The sequence below is a fragment of the Aulostomus chinensis genome, chromosome 10, assembly GCF_037954235.1.
Source record: "Aulostomus chinensis isolate RoL2024-O1b breed Wild chromosome 10, RoL_Achi_v1.0, whole genome shotgun sequence".
Taxonomy (NCBI): domain Eukaryota; kingdom Metazoa; phylum Chordata; class Actinopteri; order Syngnathiformes; family Aulostomidae; genus Aulostomus; species Aulostomus chinensis.
Genome location: NC_141329.1, coordinates 7,051,944 through 7,078,840, shown reverse-complemented (window position 1 = coordinate 7,078,840; position 26,897 = coordinate 7,051,944). Strand labels below are relative to the sequence as shown.

The window sequence follows — 26,897 nt, the reverse complement described above, 5'->3', positions numbered from 1 at the left end:
CCTCAAATAAACGTTTACTAGTTTTATTTATTTTCATATAAAAGCAGACTCAGACCAAAAATAATTAGATAATTTTGTCAAGAGAAAACACACAAATACCACACTTCATCAGGGGAAGCAGACTCGAACACTAGAGGCCTTTCTGCAAAAGAAACTTCGTCAGCTGGGAAAACACAAAGCAGAGACAATAACTGCAATGTGACTAGTGGCACAAAGTGCATTAACACAGGTAATGTGACATATATTAGATATGCCCCCCCCCCACATCCACCTGTCTCTGTTTATAGTTTGTTAGCACAAGATCAATACCTGATAATTGCTTTAATTATTTGTATTTGTGTTATTTCAGTCAACATTCACTTTTGTAAATAAACTGCAAATATAGCCACAAATTAAATGTACGTAAAAAAAAAAAAGCACTTGAATTTTTTTTCTCCATTAAAAAAAAACCCCAGAAGTTCTTACAGCTAATACCATTAGTCATGCACTTTAAGGGCTAAACTATTCAGAACAGAAATGTTAGTGAATTTGTGAACACGGATTACAGCTTTCTGCTGAAATTGAAACACTGCGCTGCCATCGTCCAGAAAAGACAGCGATGATGTCTTTTAACGGAGATGTGATTCACATGTTGGATAAGCTGAGACTGAGCAATGAAAACATCAGTTGCCGTTGCTGGGATTCTGGAAAGTTCAGGATATGTTTCATAGAACTATTGGTAATTTAGGGCTAATGAACCCCATTTCTGGAAGTTACATGAAAAACCAATTGTCTAATGGAGGACACTCACACTCTATCGTCCCTTTTCAGTTTGGTCAAAGTTATGTCCTTTACATGATGGGAGATGTTAGTGTGCCACCTTATGGTCATTGTTGGTAGAATAGTTGAACTTATTGTGAAAGAAATGGGGTGGATGATTGTGATACAAAGAAATAATAATGAAAAAGGACAATCTGAAAGCACATTATCACCTTTATAAACTTTATCTGCCATCACCCTGGTTGCATTTTGAAGCATAAATAACAGGCACAATAAAAACACACCACTCTCTGCTGTTGATGAGGGTAATGGGGTGGGGGGGGGCATAAAAAAAAATTCAAAGTGGGAGCCATCATCACCTACTTTGAGCTGCAAACATTTTGTTATATAGTTCGGCAACGACACTAAATACTCCACCTTGCATGTCTATTACAGAGTAAACACTGCAATATCTAAAAACAGTCATTCCCAGCACCGTCTCTCTATTGCTTTAATCACATACACATTTACACATGGCAACAATTTGGTAACAAATTGCCATGGGAGGAATACATTGCATGTATACAAGCGCACACAAACCATTATCAGTCTCGGTTTTTTTCTTTTTTGGTACATCTCATTGAAGCAGCCCTTCTTTTGTTCACTTTTGGTGGCGCTGTGAATATGTTCACCAATTCAAACAGCAGGAGAAAGTGCACTAAACACTGCTCAATGAACAGACACTCCTGGCTGGTTATTTTTGTCTGGGTTACAGATGAAAACATGATCCAATGATGGAACAAAGATGGCATTCACTACATCCGATGTTGGAACACCTCTCCAACAGAACAGTTTCTCAAATCGACTCATACGTAGAAAGATTTACAACATTGGCAGCCATGAATGTTTTAAAGAAATGAGGCTTCAGCAACTCATTGTTTTCGCTCTGTAGAAAAATAAAACATTCGGTAAGCCAGTGTTCACTTTCAGCCTTGATTCAAACAGCAAAAGCAGCAACAGCCCAGGCCTGTAGATTGGAATACACAGACACATACGCACGCACGCACGCACGCACACACACACACACACACACACACACACACACAAACATACATGCACATATCCTTTTGATGTGTAAAAATAGATTGAACACAGCTAGTAAGTACATAGATAAATCTACTGCCTCAAGGTGGACGTTTTCCAATCTGGGTTAACATCAATCCAGTACCTGCCGAACTCTGATAGTGAATCTGAGATTTATACATCTTTTTCCACCTCTATACATTTTTCTATAAAAACAGACATGGCTTAAATTAACTGATGAGGAACAGGCCTAAAATACCTTAACTCTCTTGTGCGCTTTTACAAAATCGATTTGATTCATGACTACAAAAAAAAAAAAAAATCCAGCAAAAGAAACTCAACCACCGGTTGAAAGCTCACTGGGTTGTTTGCGTGGCGATACCAAAAGGGATTAACTTAATTAACCATCTGGTTGGGAGGAGTGAGGGGTGAACAGCAGCTCGGAGCCGCCACTAGGAAGGGAAATTACATTCTGAAGCCCCGCTTGAAAAACGTTCAAAATTTTGTGACTGTAATCTGATTTTAGTGCACAGTAGAGGGTACCCCTGAGTTCTAGGACAGGGTCGGTGCTTTAAAGGTCAGAGCACCAATGGTGGAAGGGGGGGGGGGGGGTAGGCTACATGCCCTGATGTCTTCAAGGCTCTTTACAGAACAAAGGGGCAAGATGTGGTCCTGGGCTAACAGCGCTGGGGGAAGTATGAGCTGAGTAAAAGCAGCAGGTGGGGATTATGATACAGTGGATAAGGCTCTGGTATAGAATGTCATGATCATCCTTGGTCTCTCGTCCCCAGCTGCAGCCAAAATTCCTAAACACCTCCAGTGACTTCATCACCAAGTTAAGTTCCAGGGATAATTCAGATTGCATGATATATTAATTTTAAGTTATCTGTACTTCCTCCTCTCTCTCTCTCTTCCAACCTTGTAGGAAACTTCCTGCTCTGTATTCCTACAGTTCAGTTTTTTCCTCTGGTCTGCCCTGACCCATCCCTCCCAGTTTATTTCAATGCTGATTCAGACTGCTCAGCTCTTGGGTCCACAGGGTTAGTGACAAGGCTGTTGAGTCACAGCCTCCCCCCGTCCCCAAAAGCAGAAAGTAGCTGTGTTTGACTGCCTTTAGACATTAATCAATCGGGATTTTGTCCTCAAGTTCCAGCATGCTGTCCTCTGTGGGCTCCTCACTCTTCCCCAGCTCCTGCATCTGCTGTCGCCGCTGCACTTCCGCCTTCAGGTTCTCCAGATCCTTTTGGCTGAAAGAAAAATATTCAATCTTTTCAGCCGACCTATATTTACAAAAATGTTATCAGGTAAGCAGACTGACAACTCTGTGGTCTTCCATGCAACCTGTCTTCTTATGAACATTAGTGAATTCAGAAATAATGATAATGATCAAGAACCATCTTTCATTTGCTCTGGCCACGATACCTGAATTATAATCAAATTTGATGTTTTTCTGGAGTCAAACATGCAGTCAATAGCAGATACTGTGCTGCTGTGTCATGTGGGGTGATCTAATTTTACTTTCAATGATGGATTTATTCAGCATTATATAGTTACATTAAATCCTGCCTTTGTCTAGGTTGTAAATCAAGGAGATGTTGACTTAGGGAGCCCACCTCCGAACACACACACACACACACACACACTGAGCGTGTTCCTTGTCTTGTGTCACCCCAATATGCATGTGACAGTACTTGTTTCTGCACCTGAGAGGTATGAAGATGATGCCGTTGATGATGTTGAGCTGTTCCAGGACGCTGGCCATGCTGGGAGCAGTGAACTGAAGACCAGGAAAAAGATAAATTGCACTTAGGCCTTTGAAATGAAGACAATGGAGGAATAAATACACGAGTGACTGTGAACACTCACCTTGAGGGGTGTGATGCTGGCATTGGAGCCGTTTTTGTAGATCTCATTCATGGTTCTCTGTAGAGCCACAGCCTGTTGGGTAAGGTACTTCAGGTACTCTGAGCTCTCCTTGGTTTTCTCATGTGCCTCCCCCATCTGAGAGGAGCAAAAATATGTAGCGAGTCAACAACTGCCAACAACCAGGAACTGAAAGTAATATCCTCACAATATCGGTCACCCCAACCTACTCGCCAGTGATACAAAATGTCACGTGCACAAAATTTGCCACAGCTTGTCAATGATAGAGATTTTGGGAAAATTCAGTAATCCAGAGCATTACCACATGGAAAGTGATTTCAGGAGCAAAAACACAGCATCCCTGAAATACCTTTTGACTGATACAATAGCTGGGTAAATGGTGCAGTGGCCTGCAGGGACCTACCTGGTTCTTGTAAATAGTGTAGCCCTCCTTTTCGTGCTGTAGTGCAGAGCGGAATTCAGCCTTGCTTTCATAGACCCTAGCGACCAGATGATGGCTGGAGACCCAGAAAAGGATCGCGTGAGCCAACAGGTAAACGACAAATTAAAATTTAGTGCATCCATTTGAATGAGGTGTTGCTGCCCACCTGAGAGCCACTTTGAGGGACCGGGCTCCGTGGTACTTGGTGTTAATACTCAAGGCATTTTCCAGGAATCTCAGCGATAAATCGTATTCCATCACGCCATGTAGAACCAGCCCAATGTTACTCTGTAGAATAAGACTGACATTACTATTCCTCTGGTCATTGGAGCTTGGATTTTAAATTAGATGCTCTAAGATGTTCTACATTCTTGAGTTTACTGAAATGTAAAGATGGCACTCACGTCTAGCAGTGCCATCTCTGGGTGGTCCTCCCCGCAAACCAACAACATGAGGTAACGTGCGCGGTAGAGCAGTTTGAGGGCAGTTGACAGCTGGCCGTTAACGAAGCAGTACAGAGCCAAATGCATCTAGACAGCAAACAAACAAAAAGTTAGAGGCATAATAAACATCTCTGGCATGAACTACAAAATATATGTGATTTCTTACATATTCTTGAATTGTGTTGGGATGCTCGATGCCGAGGACTCTCTCACTCATCAAAACAGCCTTTTGCTGGTTGCTGAGCGCCTGCAGGTGAATATGTGACCATTAGGTGTGAAACTAAAATCAAAAACCACATGTGAAGCAGTCTTTTTTTTTTTTTCCCCATTCGGTCGTGTCTACCTCGGCGTGATCACCCATGATGTAGTTAAGGCGAGCCAGCAGGCGCAGGCAGGCACAGATTTCTACATGCATGGCCCCGTACACGTTGTTGAAGAGATTAAGAGCCTCGTTGATCAGCTCGCATCCTTCCTTCAGAAAACCTAGTGACAAATAGAAAGGGAGGAATGTTTCAAAATTCTACTTTATGCAAAAAGTGTATTTCCTGACTTTAAAATACTTAGAAATGTATGTCTTGAGCTCAGGAAGACCAGGTGTTAGTTGATATGACTGATGACTTCAGTTGCAGTCTTACCTTGCTGAACCTTGGCCTGGCCGCTCTGGAAGAAGTGGAAGGCGTCGGAGGCTTTGGGGTTGACGTGCTTCACAACAGGGAAAATATTCAGGATGTCCTCCTCTGTGAAGGCAGGCTTGTGGCGGCTGTCAAAGTTATACTCCTTTATCAGGATCTAAAGGGCAGATCAAAAAGAGAAGATGTAGTGGAAAAAAAGACAATGGAAAATTGGGCCACTGGCATAAGTGGTCACTGCTGGTCACCTGAATGCCTGTTTTGATGGAAATTTCTCTGAGCAGGGTGATTTTCTGAAGGCCGAATATCTCCACCACCTGGTCCACACTTTCACTGTGGAAGTAAACATATCAAGACGTCATGCCAACACTGACTCATCAATATTAATGTTTCATGTTAACAGATGGAGTCATTACCTCTGTATGGTGAAGTGATAGTAGCTCTGAGCCTCGGTGGCGATGTTCTTCCACAATTCGCTAGGTGTCAGGCTGGCCCACGCCGTGTTGTCGCCCCCGCCGGGGACCCTGTTGCGACGTTTACGGCTCTTACGTCGCGACACCAGCTCATCGGGTGGCAGGTGGGCGACGGCGTCAGGGAATGAGCTCAGGAAGCAGTTTAGGAAATGGCTTACAGCAGCAGAGAGCGCAGACAACTCCACACCCTGCACAACAGGACACAATTATTCGTCCAAACTCAAGTAAGCATCTTTTAACAAGTGTGACAAGGTAATGTTACCAACCTGGAGGTACGTCTTGAAAATATGTTTTGCACATCTGGTGATCAGCTCAATGATTCCTATTCTCTATGGGGGAAGAAAAAGAAAGAAAAAAAAATACATGTTAGAATGGCTGACGTCAAAGATTTTGAATCAAGGAAAGTAATGTGTCACTTACTCATTCCTGTCTAAAAGCACATCTGACCCTTGCAGCAGGATGACTAAAAATCTTACCAAACCCAGATATACCTTCCATTTGAGAAGTTTCGATTATCAGGCCAAATAATAACCACCATTATAGTGCACAATAATACAATTTTTTTTAAAAAAGAACAAAATTTGAATGTCAGACTCACATAGAAGTGCTCCAGCTGTGCTTTGGCAGGCGTCTTATCCACAAACTCCAGAACAGAGCCCAAATAGCGAACATTGATGCCTCTCTGGTGTAAAGCTTCAGTCAGTGTTGCCCCATCCATGGGCAGAGTGCTGTGGTCCAAACAGTCTTTCACCTGGTCACAAGACAAAAACCCTCAGAAACTACAACGACACAACCAACAAGTCCCCGTCTTACAGCCGCGTCACTCACCAGAGAGGGAATCTGGCAGGAAACAAGGAAGGCGGCAGCGTCTTTGAGAAGCTGTTTCTGCTTCTGGACATCATCTATGCTGTCGTCTGGAAAACGCACTCCTGAATAAAATCAACGACACTCACGGTCACTTTTGTGCTTAAATCATCCTCTTCTCCATCCTCATTAAATCTCCCCGAATACTCCCACAATGATTCGAGGGAAAGTGTGCAAGAAGTGTCTAAAAATAGATAATGATCATCCTGACAGTTTAAAAAGTGAAAAGTTAAATACTAAAATCCTCTTAATTGGTCCTCAACAAAAAAACAAACAAAAAACAAAAAATAATAAAATGGTAAAATGGGAAATGGACTCAATTTTATATAGCACTTTTCTACCTTAGCGGCACTCAAAGCGCTTTACAGTGTCATCTCATTCACCCATTCACACTCACACACTGATGGTGGAGGCTACCACGCAAGGCACCAACCTACTCATCAGGAGCAATTATGGGTTCAGTATCTTGCTCAAGGACACTTCGACATGGTCACCGGAGTCAAGGATCGAACCAGCGACCCGTCGGTTGCTAGACGGCCACTCTACCCCTGAGCCATGCCGCACCATAATAATTACTATATAATTTAGTAAAGGCTAAACAGCGCAGTATCTTAAGATTTCCAGATAACAGATAACCTGTTTTGTTTGTAATTGTTTTCTCTGATTTTTCTACACAGACTATTTACGCTGACTGATGGTTGGATGGAAGAGTAATCTTTGCCGTGTTTAAGTTTAAAATGTATCTCCAATAAAAAAAAAGTTGCTTGAGAATGTTTAGAAAACAGAATTGAATTTCTAAAGGCAGATTTTTTTTTCTCCTATTTTACAATAATCACATTGTAGACACAGCTTGTTTGTAGATCAGTATTTGTCAAGCTCACCTGGGGAGAAGATGTCAGGGTTGAAGCGAATGTCAAAAGAGGTGTTGCTGATGGAGCCAACGGCCTTGCAGGCATTGAGAACCACCTCACGACTTTTGGGATCTGGGATTTGGGAATAATAATTAAAAATAAAAAGTGGTCAAATTAACAGAGACAGAGGACAATATTAGACAAGTCAAAATATATTCTTAAGAAGTTAAAGTTTAGGCTCGAGTCTGCTACATTTTCCCTCACTGCAATGAGTGCTTCCTCCAACTGTTGCTGGATAACAATAACAGTAAGACAACAACTTTCTATCACCTTGTCTTTCCATTCCACGAGTTTGTCATAGGACTTTAGCATGAAGACAAGTCCATCTCACATGTAAACAGCATTTATCTGTCCCAGTGTAGACGTGGCCTGAGTTAGGTACCCACCAACATTTGCTGATTATTGATGCCCACAAACATTCACATTAGGTCAGTTGATTTGACAGTGAGATTAATTTAACTCAATCAATTTAAAAGCACAGACAATGTCATACATTTGAATTTCTTTTCATTCCAAAACTTATTTGGATTAATACACACAGCAAGTAATTATTTTATTTGGTCATTTCCCACAGCAGGTTAAAGTTTGAAGTTAATCAGGAGCCAAAACTCTGCCACAATAAAGGCTGAGGACTGCAAAGGAACAGCTAGCCAGGTGGAGCCAAGCCTCTATAATGGCTGGGGGTCTTACTGACAGTCAAGGCTATGAAGACACTGATATGAAGCTGCCGAGAGAGACAGATTTTGTTCCTATTCAAATGTGATGTTTAAATCTATCATTTCTCTATGCAATTATCCACCAGAGTAGCTCTCCTTGCTGTGTCCTGGCCTTTGTTTTCCTTTTTCTTTTTTTAACGTACCAATACCAGATCCATCTTCAGCAACTAAGGTCTCCGCCAGCTCTTTGGCCTGAGCTAATCCTGGAATACTTTCCTCAAGCTCCTTACCCTCCAACGGGCTCTTGCACTCCCCGTTCTGGGTGGCTGCAGGGTCTAGAGGCCCATTAGTGGAGGGCTTCGAGGGGTTTTCCTCACTGTCAGCTGCTGTCTGTGAGACAGCTGTCTGTGAGACAGCAGAGGTGCTGTTGTCCGTATGGACTGTGCTGTCTGTACAGACCTCTGCAGGAGAATCTGAATCTGGATCCTGTGTCTGGGATGCATTAGTGTTGGTCTTTGTGGTTGTGTCTAAGGTTTCTGTGATGGCAGGTACTTCGCTCTTGGTAGTGTCTTTGTTGGCCTTCTGTTGCATGAGCTGCAGCGCTGCCATCTTCATGAAGAGAAGATATCTGAATTGTGACAGAATAAAAAGTTAAACATATCTGCAAAGTCAGGGTTGCATGGAACAACACTGAAGTTAATTACAATAGACAGACACACACCTGTGCTCAACGAAGGCCTCGATGAGCTCTTGGCGTAGGCAAGCTAGGCGGTGGCGGTGCTGGCGGGGGAAGCCTTGATGCCGACTCTCTGGAGGCAGCTCCTCACCATCCACCGGAAGGAAGTTGAGGTCAGGAGGGAAGGTACGAAGAAGATCCAGGATATAGTGACGGCCGTCATTCCCGATGATGCCCTTACACTCAACGGAAGAGCACAGCTCCACTGTCTCGTTCTTCTCATTCAGCACATTGTGCCTCTGGACCTATGAATCATATCCAGCAGAAAACTTTACTTAAACAATATATTCATTTTTTTCATGGTGGACAATAATGGTGAAGTCACGGTTTGAATTTTTTTTCTGATCAGTGGAGAGACAAGTTATTACTGACTTTGAGCGGTCTGCTGGTCTTCTCCAGAAGCTCCAGGTATTTGCTGTGAGACACGACCGTCTTGCCAAAGTCGATGGAGCCATAGATGACGCTCTGCTCCTGCTCACGCTCCAGGATACCCGGGATGATGGACTGCGCGGTGACACGGTAACCCCTGTAGTCCACCACCACCGTTCCCAGAGTGTACAGACCCTCAACATCCACCGCCCCATACGCTCTTACTCCATTCAAGTCATTTGTGGGTGCAGCGTGGGCGGCGGCATCGCCACCCAGCTCCCTATAATGGTCCCGCACATCGAAGCCAAGGCTGAAAAAAATGTTGTTCCAGATGAACATCTGCATGCGCGTTTCCTCACCGGGGTTGATGGCCATCACATTGCCATCAATGACAGCCATGGCACCACGAGTGGCAGCTGCTGCAAAGTCACTGTGGACCTGTTGTAGGGAGACCCAGATAAGAAGCAGGCGAGGCTGTTATACAATGGAAAGCCGCACAAACACAATAGGACATCAGATTTCTAACTATCAGAGTGACTCAACAGTTTCAGTGACTCAGCAAAAGCTGGTCTCCACTGTTGACAGCACATTTGTTGGCTGAAGGCCTTTTTAAACATTGTGATATACAGACTAATATGCTTGACGGCACCTTGAATATGGCTCGCTCCCGAAGCAAGCGCTCCGGCAGGTTCTTCCGAGAAAGCTCTCTGGTGGTCTGAAGCTCCTCATTCCAATCTCTAGTCTGGAGAAGTGGAGGGGGGGGGGGGGTGTATTCATATTGCAAATTTTTTTTGAACAAATTTCATGAAGTTGCAGATGTTGACTAATGCAGTGTTCAGCTGCACCCACCTGTCCAGGTATGTGCTCCTCATAACCCAGGCGGGACGTGTAGGCATCCTCCGCTCGTACACAGTCCATGGCATGGTCAACCTGCGGAGACGTCCAGCTGTACACCTGGAAAGGTGTGGCTATTCGCTCGAATGGGTGTCTCTGTACTCTGCAACAGAAGAAAAGAAACTTTCTAGATTCCAACCAGTCATTCTGTATATCTAGGACAAAAAAAACCAAAAAAAACAAGTAATGATGCTCAGCTGTTTGAAGGTTGTTTACCTTTTCTTTTGCAGGGCAGTGAAGTTCTTCTTAAAAGCAGGGCTTATCTGGCTCAGCAGCTCCACCAGAGAATGGCTCAGGAAACTGGGATTGGCTGGTTTAGGGTTGAAGGTGTAGGTAGTAGATCTACAGAACACAAACACATTGCCTTTAGTAAAATCACAAGCCTTACGTCAATGCAGGTCGTGAAAAAGACAAAACCACAAAGTCAATACTGGCTGTGGCATTAGAAAGGGAAGTGTGATGCTGCTGCATCCTTCTCCAATTGTACTCCACAGGGTAATCCTATCAAATCTAATTAATTGGACTGCTAAGTCCTTGTTGGCATCCAAAACTGATCCAAATAAGGATCCAGAAACTTCAAAAAAAGATGTAGTCGTTAGGAGAAACGAAGGTGAAATGTTGACTGACTGGTTGAGGTAGAAGCCGCGAGTAGAGGCAGTGACGCTGACATGGCGCTCCTCTACCGTCACGATGTACAGGTACATGAGGTCACCGTGCATCTTCCTATTTCCAGGTGGAGGGTTCCAGCCACTCATGGTCAGGACCTTCAGGCACTGCATTGGCTGTAAAAGGAGAAGTAAAATGAATATTTTGAGGCCGTGCCTGTTATTATTTCAAAGATATTTCATGTTTCAGTTTGTTACATGCTAGACTGGAATATCTGCACAATGTTTTACCGCCTTTTTATGACTTAAGGAAAAAAATAAACAAATGAATAAATACCTCTCTTTCACTGGGAATATAATAATCCAAAATACAAGATATAGACCTTAACATTTAGTTATTGGACATTTAAATTTTTTCATTGAATTTGCAGAAAATGTGCTACAGCAGGATATGTGATTTTGATCCGAGTCCAGTCTACATGATGAGGCTGCTCACCTTCCAGTCCTTGTTTTGTGGCTGGAGGGGCACCAGGGGGCGCTCTTTACTGCCAGGGAGGATGTGCTCTGGGGGGGTGCAGTCAATCTGCTCCAGCTCGCTGCCCTTTTTCTTTCGCTTCCCACTATCTGCGGTCAAAAATAAAGCAAAATCTGTTGTCCACCGGCACTTATACTCAAAGGACACCACACTGAACACAGACAAACAGACACACACACAGACACACACACACAGTACCTCCGAGGTCTCCATCAGTGAAGATACTGAGGAAAGAGAGGGAGTTGCAGTCCACTCCATTGTAAGCATCGGACGGGTCCAGACTCTTCAGCAGGTCTCTGATGTGACGTACATGAATCCGGGCTTCACGGACTGTGTACGGTTCTAGAGGAACAGGAGGAGAACGATGACTGGATAGATACCAACTACCAGTGTGATGATCAAACACTTTGTACTGCACTAGAAAGCAATTTGGGTTTGTTAACAATGCAGGTGGACTTTATTTCCTCAGTTAAATTGACTTTTTCTGCTCAGTTCAGAAAGTTTTCACAGCATTCCAAGTAAGACCAGATGCTTTGTCCTCAGTGGTTGTGAAGAAGTTGCAAGGTGTTCAAGTGGATATTCCACTTTTTATGAGCAGTTACTGGTTTCATTACAGTAATAGTTGCCAAGATATAACAAGAGCTGCGGGATTGATTAACAACAACTGTACTGGAAAGTGACCTTTTTAAATTGTTAATTCAAATTTGATGCTTTCATGTGTCTTTGTATATATAAAAAAAAAAAAAATTTTAAAGAAATTGCTGACAGGCCTCTGACTCTGACCTTCCACCACTTTAAGGAGCGAGCCTTCCTGCAGGCCTTCAATGGACTTGAGCTCAGCAAAGTTGTCCAATACGTTTCCATCCAGCTGCAGTGAGAAGCAGGTGCGGTGACAGGTGTCCTCACGGTCGATCAACACCTGATGGATCTCTTGTACCATTTCCTGGGGAGACACCTGAATTGGGGGGGGGGGGGGCAGAGGGAGAGACAGAGACAGATGACGTCAGCAATGCGGCGCTAATGAAATTAGCGCCACTGTCATTCTACTTCCTCTTTACCTGGAGGTCAAAGGGCTCTGTTCCAGGTGCCTGGATCTTCACAGTGAAGCCTGTGTCCTGGATCACTATCACCTCCTGTTCATTTGACTCCTCCCCTCCATCAGCCTCAACTGTCCCATCCTGCTTTGAATCCAACTCCTCTGTGTGCTCATGTGCCCTGCCGCCATTCACCATGGCTGTGTCTGCGCTGTGTCCTGCAGTGGGAGAAAGACAGGATCCATCAGCAAATTTCTGGGCTGAGATGGACACGTTTGCTTACATTAAGTTAACTATGCCAAACTGTTAAGTCTTAAAATTTAGCAGAAGTACCACAAGTGAAGAGACTGGGAGGGTAGACCTTTGGAGTATCATACTGACAACTTGCACGTCAGACATGGAAATGAACACGCTACTATGTCGTAAACAAACCACACATGCCTGGAGGCCAGCTGACCTTATGGATGACCTCATGAAATATATATGACCATGCCAACAGAGCTCCGTTACAGTACGCTGAAGCCGTGGTGTGGCTCCTCCAGCTGAACAAAAGAACTTAAAGAATAAGATCTAGATTTTTAGTAGCGTTGACTTCATGATTTCAATAACTGCAACCATTTACCCATCAAAGAACAGTTGATTCTAACACCTGCAACGCACACGTCACCAACATCCAACTCGATCAACAGCTGATCCGGAAAGAAAATATCACATTTTCAACACCAAACAGCTGAATCTAAAAGGTGTTACAACACAGGGGAGGAGCTTAGCCAAGAGGCATGAAGAGAGGGAATTATTGGTCACTTGTAAAGCTGATTGTTACAACACAAGAGACAGTTGCAATAATCTTCAACAAATCAGCAAGATGTCCAACTATGAGCCAGCGAACCAGTCACTTCATCTCACGATACAAAATCTTTTCTAAATTAATTAAAGTGTTTGATTCTTAAAGGAAACTACTTGAATATTAATTATGATGACTTCCAAACACGCAGAAGTCAAAATGAGCACGTCAGACGTTTGCTCACTCGGGGACCTAACTGCCTACAAGTGTGACCTTGCTCACCGTCAAGGGTAACACACAGCATCAGGGTTACTGAAAGAGGGGTGGGGCTTCACAACTCGATCACGACCCCGGGTTGAAGCACTGAAATGCTGGTGGAGCTGGGGGGAGGGGAGGAGGAGGAGGAGGAGGAGGAGCAGCAGCACAGGCGATCGGGCCACGCTCTGAATTCCAAACACAACGGCTGCACGCCAGTTTAAACTGTTACAAGCCAGCAGGGAGAAAATGAGGTGAAGCTTTTGTTCATTTTCACCATCAGTGTAAAATGATCATTTCTTATCAGATCCGAGTTTGATGGAAGAGAAAGTGAATCACAATAGCTTTTTTTTGGGGGGGGGAGCAGTTTCAGGAGAAACACACTCAATAGTTCCCACTCACCTTCAAACAACACTGACACTTAGTGCTGAAACAGCTAGTCAGTGAGTGTGGTATTGAATAAGAATGACTGTCACATTCAAAGTGAAAGTGTAATTTGAAAAATTACCCCCCCCCCAAAAAAATCACATCATCCAGCCACTTAATATGTGAGGATTTATTGCTTTTCTCCTGTATTTCAATTTGATGCTCTGAGGAAGACGTCATCATGAGCCTCTAGTTGCTTGTGATGCCAAGACCGGTTTTCCAACATTTTCCTCAAATCAAAAATTGTAAGCAGGTAATCTGACCATGAAAATAACTTTGTTGCAGCCCTAATTTATGAGTACAAAGTGCTAAGAGCACCGTGATTGATGAGGCAATCCAGCAGGCCAAGCGTTGCAAAACTGACCCAGTAATGCAAGAAAGTTCAGCAGGAAGAGGGGAACGGAGTTAAACAGTAAACAGGACAAATCTCCCGAGCACTGTGTTGTTTTACAGGACAGAAAAGTGAGACGCATTACAAGTTTCCCTTGATGCACTCAAGCATGACATGTGATATAGAGGCTGGAGGTGGGGCCACATATTGATGCTGAACTATGTCCACACACTGGCATCAAGTATCGGTATCGTGTGATAAAAAGGTACCGAGCCGAGACTGTGTTCTTTGAATCATCTCAGTGGTCAAATTCTGTGAAACACTAAATTGAGTAAAATCATTTTTAACACAATTCTGAAAGGAAGCATGTTTTTTTTGGTCAAGAGTTTCACAGATACTGTGTAGCGTTGACCATCTTGCAAGACATGGATTATCACGGAATCGTATGTTGTATTGTTTGAGCACCATGTAGTCATCTCCTATGTCCGCCAGAGACGATACTGCACTCCAGAATAGTGTCTTTCACATGACCTCACAGTAAAAGTGGGGCCAATGTGTGTACCATTGATGTAGTTTTTCCAGAACTCTAATCGCTGAAATGGAGGGTCGGCATGGCTTCGAGGTAGAATGGCTATCTAGCTACCAAAGGGTCGCTGGTTCGATCCTCACTTCCCCTGGTGACCATGTCCAAGTATCCTTGAGCAAGATACTGACCTCCTAATTGCTCCTGATGACCTGCAATGGACTGGTGACCCGTCCAGGGTGAACCCCGCCTCTCTCCAAATGTCTTCTGGGATAGGATAGGATAGGATAGCCCCCCCCCATACCCCCCAACAACCCTTAACAGATAAGCAGTACAGAAAATGGGTGGATAACAGCTGAAATATCACCGACTTCATTTATCAGATGTCCAAATCTTACTATTGCCAGCAGTGAGGACAGAAAGGGAGGGGACCTGTTCGCAGTTTGAGGAGGGAGACCTATTGTATAAAGCAGTTGGGCAATTAGTTGGAAGTGAACCGACTGCTGCTGCTTCCCGCTCCAGAGAAGCTGTCCACCTGTCCGCCGCTATGACGCTCCCTTGCTCAGCTGCTCTTCAGCATCGCACGGCGCCTCCTGCTCAGACCCTGGCTTGGGTAAATCCTTGTGCCTTCGCCAGCTGAGTGGCATTCCGACGCCCATGTTGCTCTAATCTCGCCCGCCTTATTCCAAGATTGTTTGAAATTCATATTGCATCTTACTGAATAAAGTCAGCCGACCACCACTGCCTGCTGTTTCCAACCAGCAAGATCAGCCGCTGATGCTCCATCGTTCAGCTGCTTCTCCAGGGCATTGCCCATACAGCTCAGTTCTCGCTCACCTTGCCCCAGTATTGTTTTACATTAGTATCGTTATTTATTAGATAAAGTTGATCAGCGGTGTGTTTCTCACCTTCCTGGCTCCTATAGCGCCCAGAGTAAACGGCTTTATTTAGAAGCCCACTACAAGTGAAAATACGAAATGGAAACAAAAACAGATTAAAGTGGCACATGAGTCCAACATGCCGATCCTGCCAAATCTGTTGTGATGGAAAAGTTTGTCTATGATGACCCAGTTACCGGGCTGAAGCCGTAAAGGGTGCACGGCCATGGTGAGGAATCGATGAAAACACCCATCAGACAACAACGAGACAATGACCACGCAAGGCTTTGCGGTAACATACCCAGTCTCCCTCTGATGAACCTCTGTGCTCAGTGTGATCGATCACTGCTGATCATCTTCTGTTGACTATAAATCTGCATGAGCTAGTCAGCTAAACACATTTCCTGTTCAAAACAAAATAATAAATCCAGGTATCTCGCCACTCTGTGGCCCTTGACTCAGGGACCATGGGAACATTAACCTACCAGACAACCCTGAAAACAACACACAAGGTCTCAGTAATCATGTTTGCTGCATCACAAGGAGACATCGTGCTGGACACAGACCCTGAGTCACCCTTCATTGCTACCAGTAATGAGAGTTGCTTACAACAGGATTCAAAATCCCTACTAACAATCAACAATTATTCCTTTATTAAAACTGTATTTCAGCAGGTGTGTGATGACTTTCCAACTCTACAGATTTGGTTTCCCTTCACAATTTTAATAGTCAAACATTTTTTAGCACAGACTCAGAGATCATTAATCTGTCAAGTGAAAAACGACTTTCATTTTTTTCAGTCCGGCAACACGGAATCAAAAAATATTTTATTTACCAGATTTATGTGCACCAGCGTCATCTGAGTGTGTCTACTGCACTTTGTTATTTTGACTTTAGTTATTTCTCTCTCCTACTGTGTGTGTGTGTGTGTGTGTGTGGGGGGGGGGGGGGGGGGTCTGCACACACACACTGCTGAAGAGAGAAGTGAATGTTAATCATATAGTAAACAATGCGACTACATATGTAACCGGGCAGCAGTCGAACTCAAACATCTGAACGTCAGCACAAAATGTCTGCAAACTTAAATCTGGAGACATGGGGAGGATGCGAGACACTCTGCTGCTCATTACCATTGATTTAGAATCACGACGTATTGAGAATGCAGATCTAACTGAAGTTAGATGACACACACACAAACACACACACGCACATGCGCGCGTGTGGATTGACAGAAATTTACAACGGCAATCTGATTATCCATTTTCTTCTTCTGAGATATGGGCACGTACAGCTTTTCTGCATTTTACCTCCCGCTTCAAATATCTTTAAATGTCAGTTGAAAAAATTAATAGAACATAGCCGCTTTTATAGAATGTATAATTGGGGTTTTGCCTCCATTGTTTTATCTTTCATGGACAAAATAAATATAAATTTTAGCCAGAGTATTAAGATAAAGCAAGTGAACAGGTGCAGCTGGTTATATGGTTCAAAGGCAAAGGGGGAGACTTTCACTTAACACGATGAACTTGAAGATTAGATCTGGGGCACCCAGACGGGTTCACATGATAACATTTCAGGGATCAGGAGTTGATTACTGCTATAGAATAGATTACAGCCCAAGAGCAGTAAACAACTTGAGATTCAACTTGAAATAAACACTAACAAGCCCCCCCCAAAAAGTGACAAGTGATTCCTTTAGCACCGCCAGGTAAGGTAAACATCTAGTTTGATGACTCTCCAAGGAGGGGAACATCGCCAAGGTGTCACTGCTTTGTGGGATTAACCAGGTCACCCAACAAGTGCATTAAGTCCCTCAATTGAGTCTGTCTTCCCTGCCATGTCCTGTTACAACTCAACGCTCACACTCCTGCCTCAGTACCAGCTAAAGTCAAGCCATCCAGCCTGCTAGCGCCTTTCCTTAGTTAAGCAGGACTTCTATTCACGTTGTCTTTATCCTTTCATTTAATTTAATCATTCACCAGGGTAACGATGTAGGCCACAGGCCGCAAAGAGGAGGTTCGTTTCCAACTGCTTATTAAATTAATCAAAAAGCTGGAAATGTACATGATTCCTTTCCTTTTTAAACAAGTAACTTGATCAAATTAGCGGTCTGAGTTGGAAGAGTTAAACGGTGGCTAATTTTGCAACTGCGCAGAGATGCAATGAAGCAAAAATCCAAATGTCGCCGAACACTTAATGTGCAGCCAGAGACGTTCAAGGTCCCACATGTGAAGCACGCGCAGGCTGCAGTGACTTTGGCGGCTGCAGAAGTTGTGTAACTTCACCAGTTCGATCCCAATCTACCGACCACACGCGACTCGGGATCCATTCCCAGCTACAACTTTCATCTAGCCGGGTACTCACCAGCTCACACGGCTTTTCGTGTATTATGACCGTTAACCTTCCCCCTCACCATTGATGGACCGTCATGACTTTTTTTTTTTTTCCTCCCCCTTTAACGACCAGCTTCCGCTTCCGGGTCGAGGAGGGATACTCCATCTAATCCTCGCGGGTAGGGGAGGAAGGATTGACAGGAAGTAAAAAATTACCGACCGCTGGCACCTCGTTGACTAGATTTCAGTATTCGTGCACCTTTAGTGACAAAAATTGACCTAGAAACCATTCCTGATAGCCACCGAGTACCGAATTAAAGCAAAATCCTGTACAAAAGCACCCCTATGTTCATGCAAAAGTGAACGCCACTGAAGGTGACCTTCAGTACACTTGGAAGCTGTTACCGCACATGTGCGTCACCTCGAGTTTGCACAACACAGTTACAAATTTATCAAACCGTCCGCTAATTAGTTAAATTAAAACAACCCCATCGGTGTTCCGCAGACAGCGACATCAGCGGCTGCTCGCCAGTTAGCTGAAGCGACCTGCCTGCCCACGTCAAGGCTAATGATACCATCCAGCTAAAGTTAGCACACCGGCCAAATTGTTTGGGTAACCGGGTTTGAATGGAGTGACATGCTGACCCACGTCTGCAGATGTGCTGCCAGCGCTGTCATTGGTGTTATCGGACTCACGGATGGTTTGATAACGCTGATGTGAATATTACCGGATGGCTAAGAAGCAGGTGCTACCGCTGGATGGTGGACCCTCAAACGTTAGAGCACCAATGAGCTGGTTCTGAAGGGGTCAAATCACACACCATCACCTTGCATGACACCGCTAGAGAAAGCGTTTCATGGCACCCGTTTAACTGGATGCAATATGGGGACATACACGCAACAAGAAACTATAAAGCATATGGTGAGGATGTAACCCATCCTGTAAATGCACCGGGGTTTCAGGCTAAAGACACTCTGTCCCGGGTGTATCAGCGCGGAGATGAAGCATCAGACAGTCCGCCGAAGGGACTCACCACAGCCGCAAGAATCCTTCAAAGGTGTCCCGCTGGCTTCTTTGCCATCCTGGACTCCATCTCGGGCTTCATCCGAAAGATCGACTGGATTACAGTTCGGCACTGACGCCGGGATGTCATCTGTCTTGCTCACCATGGTCGGCAGTCAGTGTGGCGACAGAAATCCACCGGCGAGTCTGTACAAGAAATATAAAAGTCTGCTGCGTATGCTGAGGGAAGCCCGCTGGCTACATGCGAAGGAGACAGGCTCACAAAAACAAGTCTGCTGAGGAAGGACAGCGCTGGATCACACGTGGTTTTCTCCTCCCTCCTCTTGACCTCTTTGCCTTTGCGTTGCACTTCCCTCCCACTGATTGTGGCGCTACGGAAAGCCGCATGAGCCAAATGTTTTTCGTAAAACTGATCCAATTTGACAGTGTTTTTGGTGAAATGGGAAATAAATTGGATTCAATCAAAGAAATACAAACATTTCATCAAGTTGTCATTGATTACATTTCACAGTTCGACTCTTTATCTCCAAACATCTCCTGTCCATTTCTATGTGACACAAACAGTAGCCAAACAAATCAAGGACAAGTATAATTGATACCTGAAGCATGCACCAGAGTATGGCTGTGACACTATGATGGAGCTGAAGGATCAGGGGCTCCTGCACTCTACAGCATAGAGCTAAAACTATAAGCTACCTGCTAGAAGGTCATTTCATCAAACGCTTTCCTTTAAGAAGAACATACATTTGTGTTTGTCAATCTTCAATGGTGATGGAAAAGAGTTTCATAGTCCTGTAAACGGGGCAAGCATCTCCAAACATTTTCAAAACTCCAAGTAAAACGTCAACAGCTTTCTTCCCACACTTGCCAACTTTTTTTCTTGAGTGTTACTTTACCCACGGTACGTCAATGCTGAGCTACACACTTGATGTGTCCGCTGTTGATTTATGTGATTTGTATAAAGATCTATCACTTATATGTTTTTACAATTAACAGAGGTGGCAATAGTATTCACAATATTTACTTAAACAGAAATATAGGAGAAAAAATTCTTGTTACAGTCGATGTAGTGTTCCACATTTTTCTTAAGTGAAAAGGTACTGTCTGAACAGTTCAGTAGGGTCATACTAATAAAATAAAAACAGGCTGAAATTAATTAAATGTCCAAATCAATTCATCAATAATAATAATAATAATACATTTTATGAATAAGGCGCCTTTCAAGGCACTCAAGGTCGCCGTACAACAGTTTAAAATAGATAAATAAATGAAATAAAACATGCACGATTTAAAAGAACAACAACAGAAGTCCCTAGGAGAGCACAGGAGAGGGCATTCAGCCATATGCCTGTCTAAAAAGGTGAGTTTTGAGATGATTTTTGAAGGTGTCAATGGAGTCAATGTTTCTGATGTCAGGAGGGAGGGAGTTCCAGAGGCGAGGGGCAGAGCAACAGAACTTAGAGGGTTTCGACCTCAACAGCTGATGTGAAGCATCACCTGATCTTCCTTTCTGTATACTTTTGCGGCATCTATCTTGGTTTAAATTGGTTCTATGATAATTCTGCACAAATGCACTTGAACAAAAATGATCCGGATAATTAAAGAACCTTTTAATAACCTGCAAAAATCTAATATTCTCCGGGAAACATTTCAGCAGCAGTAACAATCACTCAGCAGATGAGACGGTCAATTATTTTATTCCAATTACGTTATTACAGTATATAATTACAGGAAGCTAACACAGTTTATGCGGTAATCAGTCAAAACCTTCTGCTCATCCAAGGATCGAAACACTACAAGCAACATCCCTGCGCCTCTCAAGTGGCCACCACACAACATTATTGCTAAAAAACAAAACAAAAAACAAACAAACATATGAGACAATTTGATGTATGGCGTCACAAATAGCCAGCTGATGGTTCAATGAGATGCAAAATATATATGTGGGACCTGAAACTGGACTGACCAGAAGGATGAGACCTGGACTGGAGACACATGATTAATGGAATAGTTTAGCAAGATGGAAGACATTCTTTCTGGGCATGGGCACTCTGGACCACCTTCAAAAAAAATTTCTTACACGTTAATTTGTTCCTACACGCTTTAGGACCCTTTTAACTCTTTAGTCTTGCCAGCAGGAAGCAAAGCTTATTTTTGACATTTATCATCATGAACCTCTTGTAACTGGCGATCATGCAAAATTGCAAAGAATTAAAAAACAATTAAAAGTAGGTCTATAGTGTGTAAGAACAATTGTGTGTCATGCCTATTAATTTCTTGCTATGGTTGAGTGATGTAAGATATGTAGAAAAATCAGATCCTTGAGAGGATTTACTCTGTTTTGCTGAAATATGAATGAAAAGAGATCTTCTTTAAGGCATCTCACCGTTCGTCACGTCAGTGGTGGGCCTCTTTGGCTCATTACTGTCAGTCTATCACAGATGCACACAGCCAACCAGTGTTCTGATGATTGGGTGAGATGATATCAAAGTACACACGTAAATGATGACGCTGCGCTACAACGTGCTGTTGAACTGACTGGATGACGAGTATATTCTACCTGCAAGTTTGTCTGATGAAGTCTAACAGTCTAAATTCAGGATTCCAGTTGGAGAGCAGAACTGATCTCAGCAAGTACAAAGAGTAGCAGTGCCTTTGTCCTCTGCTGTCTCATAAAGGAGGGATAGTGCACACAGTCATGCTAATGGCTTACCAGCTGAGAGGTGAATGAAAACCCTCCTCACATTTGGATTTTGCTAAAAAAAAAAAAAAAGGAAGAAGACAATTCGTCCAGAGTCTTATGCGGCAAAACAATATGCCCATATGCTTAATGCTGCAACACCTGCACCGTATCATCAGTCCGTACGTGCCTGCAGCCGATAAAATTTAACACACTTAATAAAGATCCTGGGGCAATCATCAGAACCTTGCAAAAATTAATCTGTCATAAAAATATTAAGCAAAAAACATACAGAGCTCAAACGTTACAAAATACAAAGTTAAACAAATCTATTTTTCAAACAGCTGTCATGACTCACGAGTTATATATAAATATATGAATATATTGCTTCACTGAAGATATACCGCTAAAACATGATGCCTAACTTCTAACTGGAAGATAGAAATCAGGCTCATTTCAAAGACAATGACTGCAGCTCCTGGTTCTCTGACGTAGCACAGCTCAATTTCGGACTGATTTGGAAATAAAAGTACTGATGTTATACACAGTAAACCTTTATCACACTAATCCTCCATGTTTCAGGTAAAATGTTTCTGAAACAAAATGACTGCGTTCATTTGCTTCTCCTGCACCTCTATTATCACTGAATTCCCAATCAGCAGAATAATAAGAACACTGTGTCCTAGATTAAAATACAGTCAATTATTTGAGTTATGTTTAAGGATGTAGTTTGTCTCTTGATCCACTAGGGGCCACCAAGTCCTTCTATTTTGCCTACAAATACAAGAGGACTGACTGCTGCGCTTACTATCAAATACAGTCATTGTCTGTGTGCACATTTTCACACAGCTACTTTGAGAAGTTGTTTAGAGTGGAAAAGAAATACGTTACAAGTAGATCATCCCTTTAAAAAAAAGCCCTGACTAACCCTAGAGTCATGTTCTTGTTTGTCCATTTTTCCTGAGATGGAAATAAACCCCCAAAGAACACCCTCAAGCGCAAACACGCCAAAGTCTCTTGTGGTGTGTTTAGTACACATACCACACCTAAGTGACACACGTGGCCCAACAAGTCAGAGCTGATTATAACTTGAACATGTGTTTATACAAAGCAGTCAGCACAGAGGAACACAGTGCACATGTGTGTATGAGACTGTTGTTCACATGTGGATATTGTCACTAATGCTGCATTAGTAAAGAAGAAAGACTGCAAAACAAGAGAAAATGTTTTGGTATTTCCATTTAACAACAGATATGGTTGCCGCTCGCAATGAAATAACAATTAAAAAAAAGTTTGCTGAATAATAAGAGGCGGCTTTTTGAATTTGAGTGTGTTTGATGCTGACGGGTTCTTAGAATCTTCAGGTGTGGTATGACCTCTGACGTATTACAAGGGAGCTATGGGCATTAATGAATCAACTTTATTGACTGGTAATAATTATATTAATAATTAATTATTAGATAGCATGAGGATCTAATGTATTGCCTCAAAGACTCAAAGCCCATCAGTTTCAGATTTTAGAGCCATTCGAAACATTATTTAGCTGCAAGCTAAGGGAAGTGAAGCGATTGTTTGGTTTATAATTTTTGTGTGTTGAAGCGCTTAGTCTCTTCATTATTTTAGGGATTTGCAAGCATCAGCAACAACAGTTTGATGTTCAAACTGAGGTCAAATTATTGGTCACATCAGGGAAAACTTACACCTGAACTATGTTGAAAAGGTTCTTATCTAACAGGCTTCTTTTACCTCCACCAAGGAGGTAATGTGACCACTGCTGTGTGTTTGTTTGTTAGTAGGATATGTCAAAAAAAAATAACAGATGTATTTTAATGAAATCTGACAGAAAGACTGTAGGTCCTGGATCCCAAAGATTGTTCTGGGTTACTGGCAGGAGAGAGCTTTAAGTGGTAATTTACTGCACGTGCCATACAAAATTTGTTCAAAATTCTTGAATTCATATGAAATGGTTGGAGGAAAGACAGTATCAGCTTCCTGAAATAATCTTAATATTCCGAATCTGTAATCCAGACATTGCTTCAATGTAAAGGTTGATAGCGCCCCAAAAAAATTTAAGTACATTTTGAAGTGATGGATTTTAATATTAGAGATAATTATTTAGCTGGGATCTCTGCTCTGGATCAGTGATCCGGAAGACTAATTGTTGTCTGATGGGAAGAAAATCCATCTAAAGATTTTGATGAAACTGTTTTCATATTCTATATCAGTGTTACCTCCCTGGTGGAGGTAAATGCTGCCTGAGTACTTTCAAGTTTTACTGTGTGTTTTTGATTTGAATTAAATTAGGTGTGGAAGGTGGGTAATACAGAAATAAAGAGAATGAAATGCAGCAGTCAAGGATTTTTTGCGCGAATTTCAAAGGATCATTTCTAATCTGTTGTTGGTCCATTTAGGACTCACAGAGATCCCCCCCCCCCCCCCAAGCTCCACAGACATTTTCAGCTGTGTCTCAGCCACACAAACGTTTGGCCACATGGCGTGATTTATGGTTTACCGTACAAGGTCACAGTTGGCTGGGCTCGCAGGCCTCTTAAACTCCTAAACTGGCTACCATAGTCGAACGCTTTCAAATAAGGCCTCACAGTACACAGAGCATGTGACACCAGTGTAAACAGATCATTCTAATTCAATATAAGACTGACTTAAAGTGACACGTTTGTTTGCAAGTTATTTAAGGTTATATCAAAGTCCATCATAAAAAAAGTGCCTATGGTAAGTGTAATATAATTCAATAGCTAAAACCAGCTCCAGTATCAACTCAGTCAAGGTGCAGAACAACAATATGAATGGTCTGACAGAAGAGAGTCGTACGGTGCAGTTCAAAACACAGGTCACAGTCGTAGCTAATCTGCCTTTGTCTTGGCAGCAGGGGGTGCTGCAGTTGAAGAAACCAGCCTGGCAGCTCCTTCTTGGGGCTCCACTGACCCTTCCTCACCTCCCTCCTCCTCCTCCTGCTTTTCGAGACCAAGTGGAGGCTGCCTTTGTGCTGGAGTCAGCCTGGAGCGAGCTCTGTGCCTCCAGGGATGGAGGAAGAGCGCTGGGTCCGGCATGGCTGTGGGCTCTGCAGGGCCCATCACTTTCTCTATCGGCACACATTCTCTGGCACGCTCCACTCTGGAGGACACTCTGGTGCTCTTACGCTTAGGTTTAACCACCGGTGAAGAAGGGGAAGCGCCTGATGGCATCTGTGAAGAGAGTGAGTTCTGCTCTGTGCCATACTGGCCACCTTGACTGTTGGCGAAGAGTCCCTGCCTCTGCTGCATCCGCTGGTGGTGCAGTTTCTGCCTGGCAGCATGCAGCTGAAAGGAGAGATATGCCGCTGCCTCGGTTTGTTTCTGCAGCTCCGTATTGAGGATGGTGGAGCAATGGCTGCGGCGTTTGAGCTCTTCCAGGAAGTGGCGCTCCTTTTCCTTGAGATTAGCTCTGAGGGCACCCACCAAGGCCCCCTTGTGACTGAGCTCCTTCCGAAGATCTCCTAAGGTGCACTCCTGCTCGGCCAGACGCTCCTCCACATCATGGCAGCGGATCTCCAGGAGCTCCTCTTCCTCCTGCAATTCTGTCACATTGAAAGAACAGAGAAGCAGACAGTGTTGAGTGTGAATGAAAAGTGAAAAATATCTGTAATTGTAATAGAAATGTGTATCTGTATCTCAAACAGTCCACATCTAAATAATTATATTTAGAGGGAGAAAAGTGAACCATAATTGCATCAGTACCACAGTCCATTGAGAAATAACTGAAATCCCACAGACCTACAGATGTCAATCCACTTAAAAACCACAGAAAAATGACACTCCCTGGAGCTTGTGTTCCTATCAGTCATCAGCGATAGTTGTATCCATGTTGATATATGCCTGCTAATGCAGTTCAATCATTGGCTAACACCCATTTTCAAATATGCAAACAAATATAAGAACAGTTCAAGATACACTGACTGTATTGTGACAAAATGCATCATTTTATATCCCTGAAGCATCATGGGAACTTCAGTTTTCAAACTGATAATCTTATCTCACTTAGCTTGCACTTAAGTCATGTTTTTGCTTCGATTCAGCACTGAAGGTTTTCCTGTTTTATTTTGGTATCTAATTATCATGTTGTTTCAGATCTGCTTGCTTCACCTGTGTGAGTGGAGAAAGTTGTGAAAAATTAACACTTTCCCCTGAAGAGATTCCTTGTTTATTTTAGAACTTCAGTTTTTCTTTTGCCCGGTCAATGTTCTATAATTTTTGCTAATGTTCTATAATTTTTGCTGCACGTTCAGACATCCTTAAACAACATTTCAATACAAAAGACAGTCATGAAAAAATTACGTGGAAAGCTCCCGCCAGTTATGCTGCAGCACCTTGATCGTAAATATGAACCGTGTCTCTCTTACACACTAATCATATATATATGCAATGCAATTTCATTCATTCACAAATCAAAATAGGCATCAGGCACATTTTCAGTTACACATTGTTCCCAGGAGATAAAACAGACAAACAACTTGCAGCTATGCACATGAACTGGAACCTGTGTCCAGGGCCAGTGTGACTGCAGTATGCTATTTTTTTATTGTTCATTCTGCTTCCGTAGACAACATTGGTGCTCTTTCCTTCCAGTAAAACTCCCCAGAGGAGAGGAAAGTGCAGATGAAATGCCCTGAGTCAGAGCTGGGCCTAGGGCTGGCTGAGCTGGAGCTTGCCATAGGAGAAGCAGATTACATCTTCTGAGGCTGACGCCTCAAGACCAGAAATAGGTCAGGTTTGCTGGGAAGGAGAATCCCGAGGGTGGCGCTTGGGAGGTTTGGTGATTGCTGGAGGTGAAACGATGAAGCTTGAAATCCATATTAGGCTTAAATGTAACAGGGTTTAACACACTGACAAAAGCTCTGGATATGCACCTTAGAGCTCCGCCGGGATCTCCTTTTTCCAGTTGCTCTCATTTTCTCTATTAACACTGGCTATACGTGTCTATATTTAAAGCCTCTTTTTTCAAGATCCTCTCTGTGTCTCTTTCAATTCCAGTATAGATCTTTAAAGAGCCACCTCAGGTTTTCTGTGGCTTATAACCACACCCAGTTTATGTTATAGATATCTAATGTGGTCCTAATATCCCTCCACCATATCTGCTGCCTCGCCTTTTCCCTTAATCACTCCCCTCCTTAACTCTCCTTACAACCTCTCTCCTTCCACATCTTCCTCCCTCTTTTCCTATCTCTCTCCTCTTCAGCCAACTGTAAACAGACACCCCCTGTGGGACCATGGGGGAAGATGAAGCAGGAAAAGAAAAAGAGGACGGATCAATTTGTCAGGGTGGAAGGAGAGCAGTTTTTTTTTGATGGATGGGCAGACAACCTGTCCTGGAAAAGAAGATGGGGTCTAATAG

The 26,897-nt window shown here is 43.2% G+C and overlaps 2 protein-coding genes across 5 annotated transcripts in view; both read right to left on the bottom strand.

Moving 5' to 3' along the window:
* Positions 1–954: 954 nt before the first annotated feature.
* Positions 955–19,202, bottom strand: cluha (CLUH binding protein of NUMT mRNA a). 4 transcript variants are annotated; one of them, XM_086215820.1, is made up of 28 exons: positions 19,092–19,202; positions 18,840–19,015; positions 12,300–12,493; positions 12,025–12,196; positions 11,440–11,583; positions 11,203–11,330; positions 10,729–10,883; positions 10,318–10,443; positions 10,057–10,204; positions 9,857–9,949; positions 9,211–9,645; positions 8,824–9,083; positions 8,306–8,730; positions 7,417–7,518; positions 6,500–6,600; positions 6,270–6,422; positions 5,938–6,000; positions 5,615–5,859; positions 5,447–5,531; positions 5,205–5,358; positions 4,913–5,052; positions 4,736–4,816; positions 4,531–4,656; positions 4,293–4,414; positions 4,109–4,202; positions 3,688–3,822; positions 3,525–3,598; positions 955–3,068 (listed from the first exon to the last, which is right to left on the bottom strand). In XM_086215820.1, the coding sequence occupies exons 2-28, from the start codon at positions 18,973–18,975 to the stop codon at positions 2,942–2,944; spliced, it is 4,218 nt and encodes a 1,405-aa protein (XP_086071946.1). In that variant the 5' UTR covers positions 18,976–19,015; positions 19,092–19,202; the 3' UTR covers positions 955–2,941. The 4 variants fall into 4 exon arrangements, with proteins under 4 accessions (XP_086071946.1, XP_086071945.1, XP_086071947.1 ...); XM_086215819.1 differs by having other exon boundaries at positions 18,840–19,179; XM_086215821.1 differs by having other exon boundaries at positions 8,393–8,730; positions 18,840–19,179.
* A 59-nt stretch (positions 19,203–19,261) lies between these two features.
* Positions 19,262–26,897, bottom strand: part of ccdc92ba (coiled-coil domain containing 92Ba) — a 13,509-nt gene continuing 5,873 nt past the window's right edge. The window contains exon 4 of the mRNA XM_086215825.1: positions 19,262–25,083. Within this exon, the coding sequence (XP_086071951.1) occupies positions 24,371–25,083 (713 nt within the window). The 3' untranslated portion in view covers positions 19,262–24,370. The remainder of the gene's footprint in view (positions 25,084–26,897) is intronic.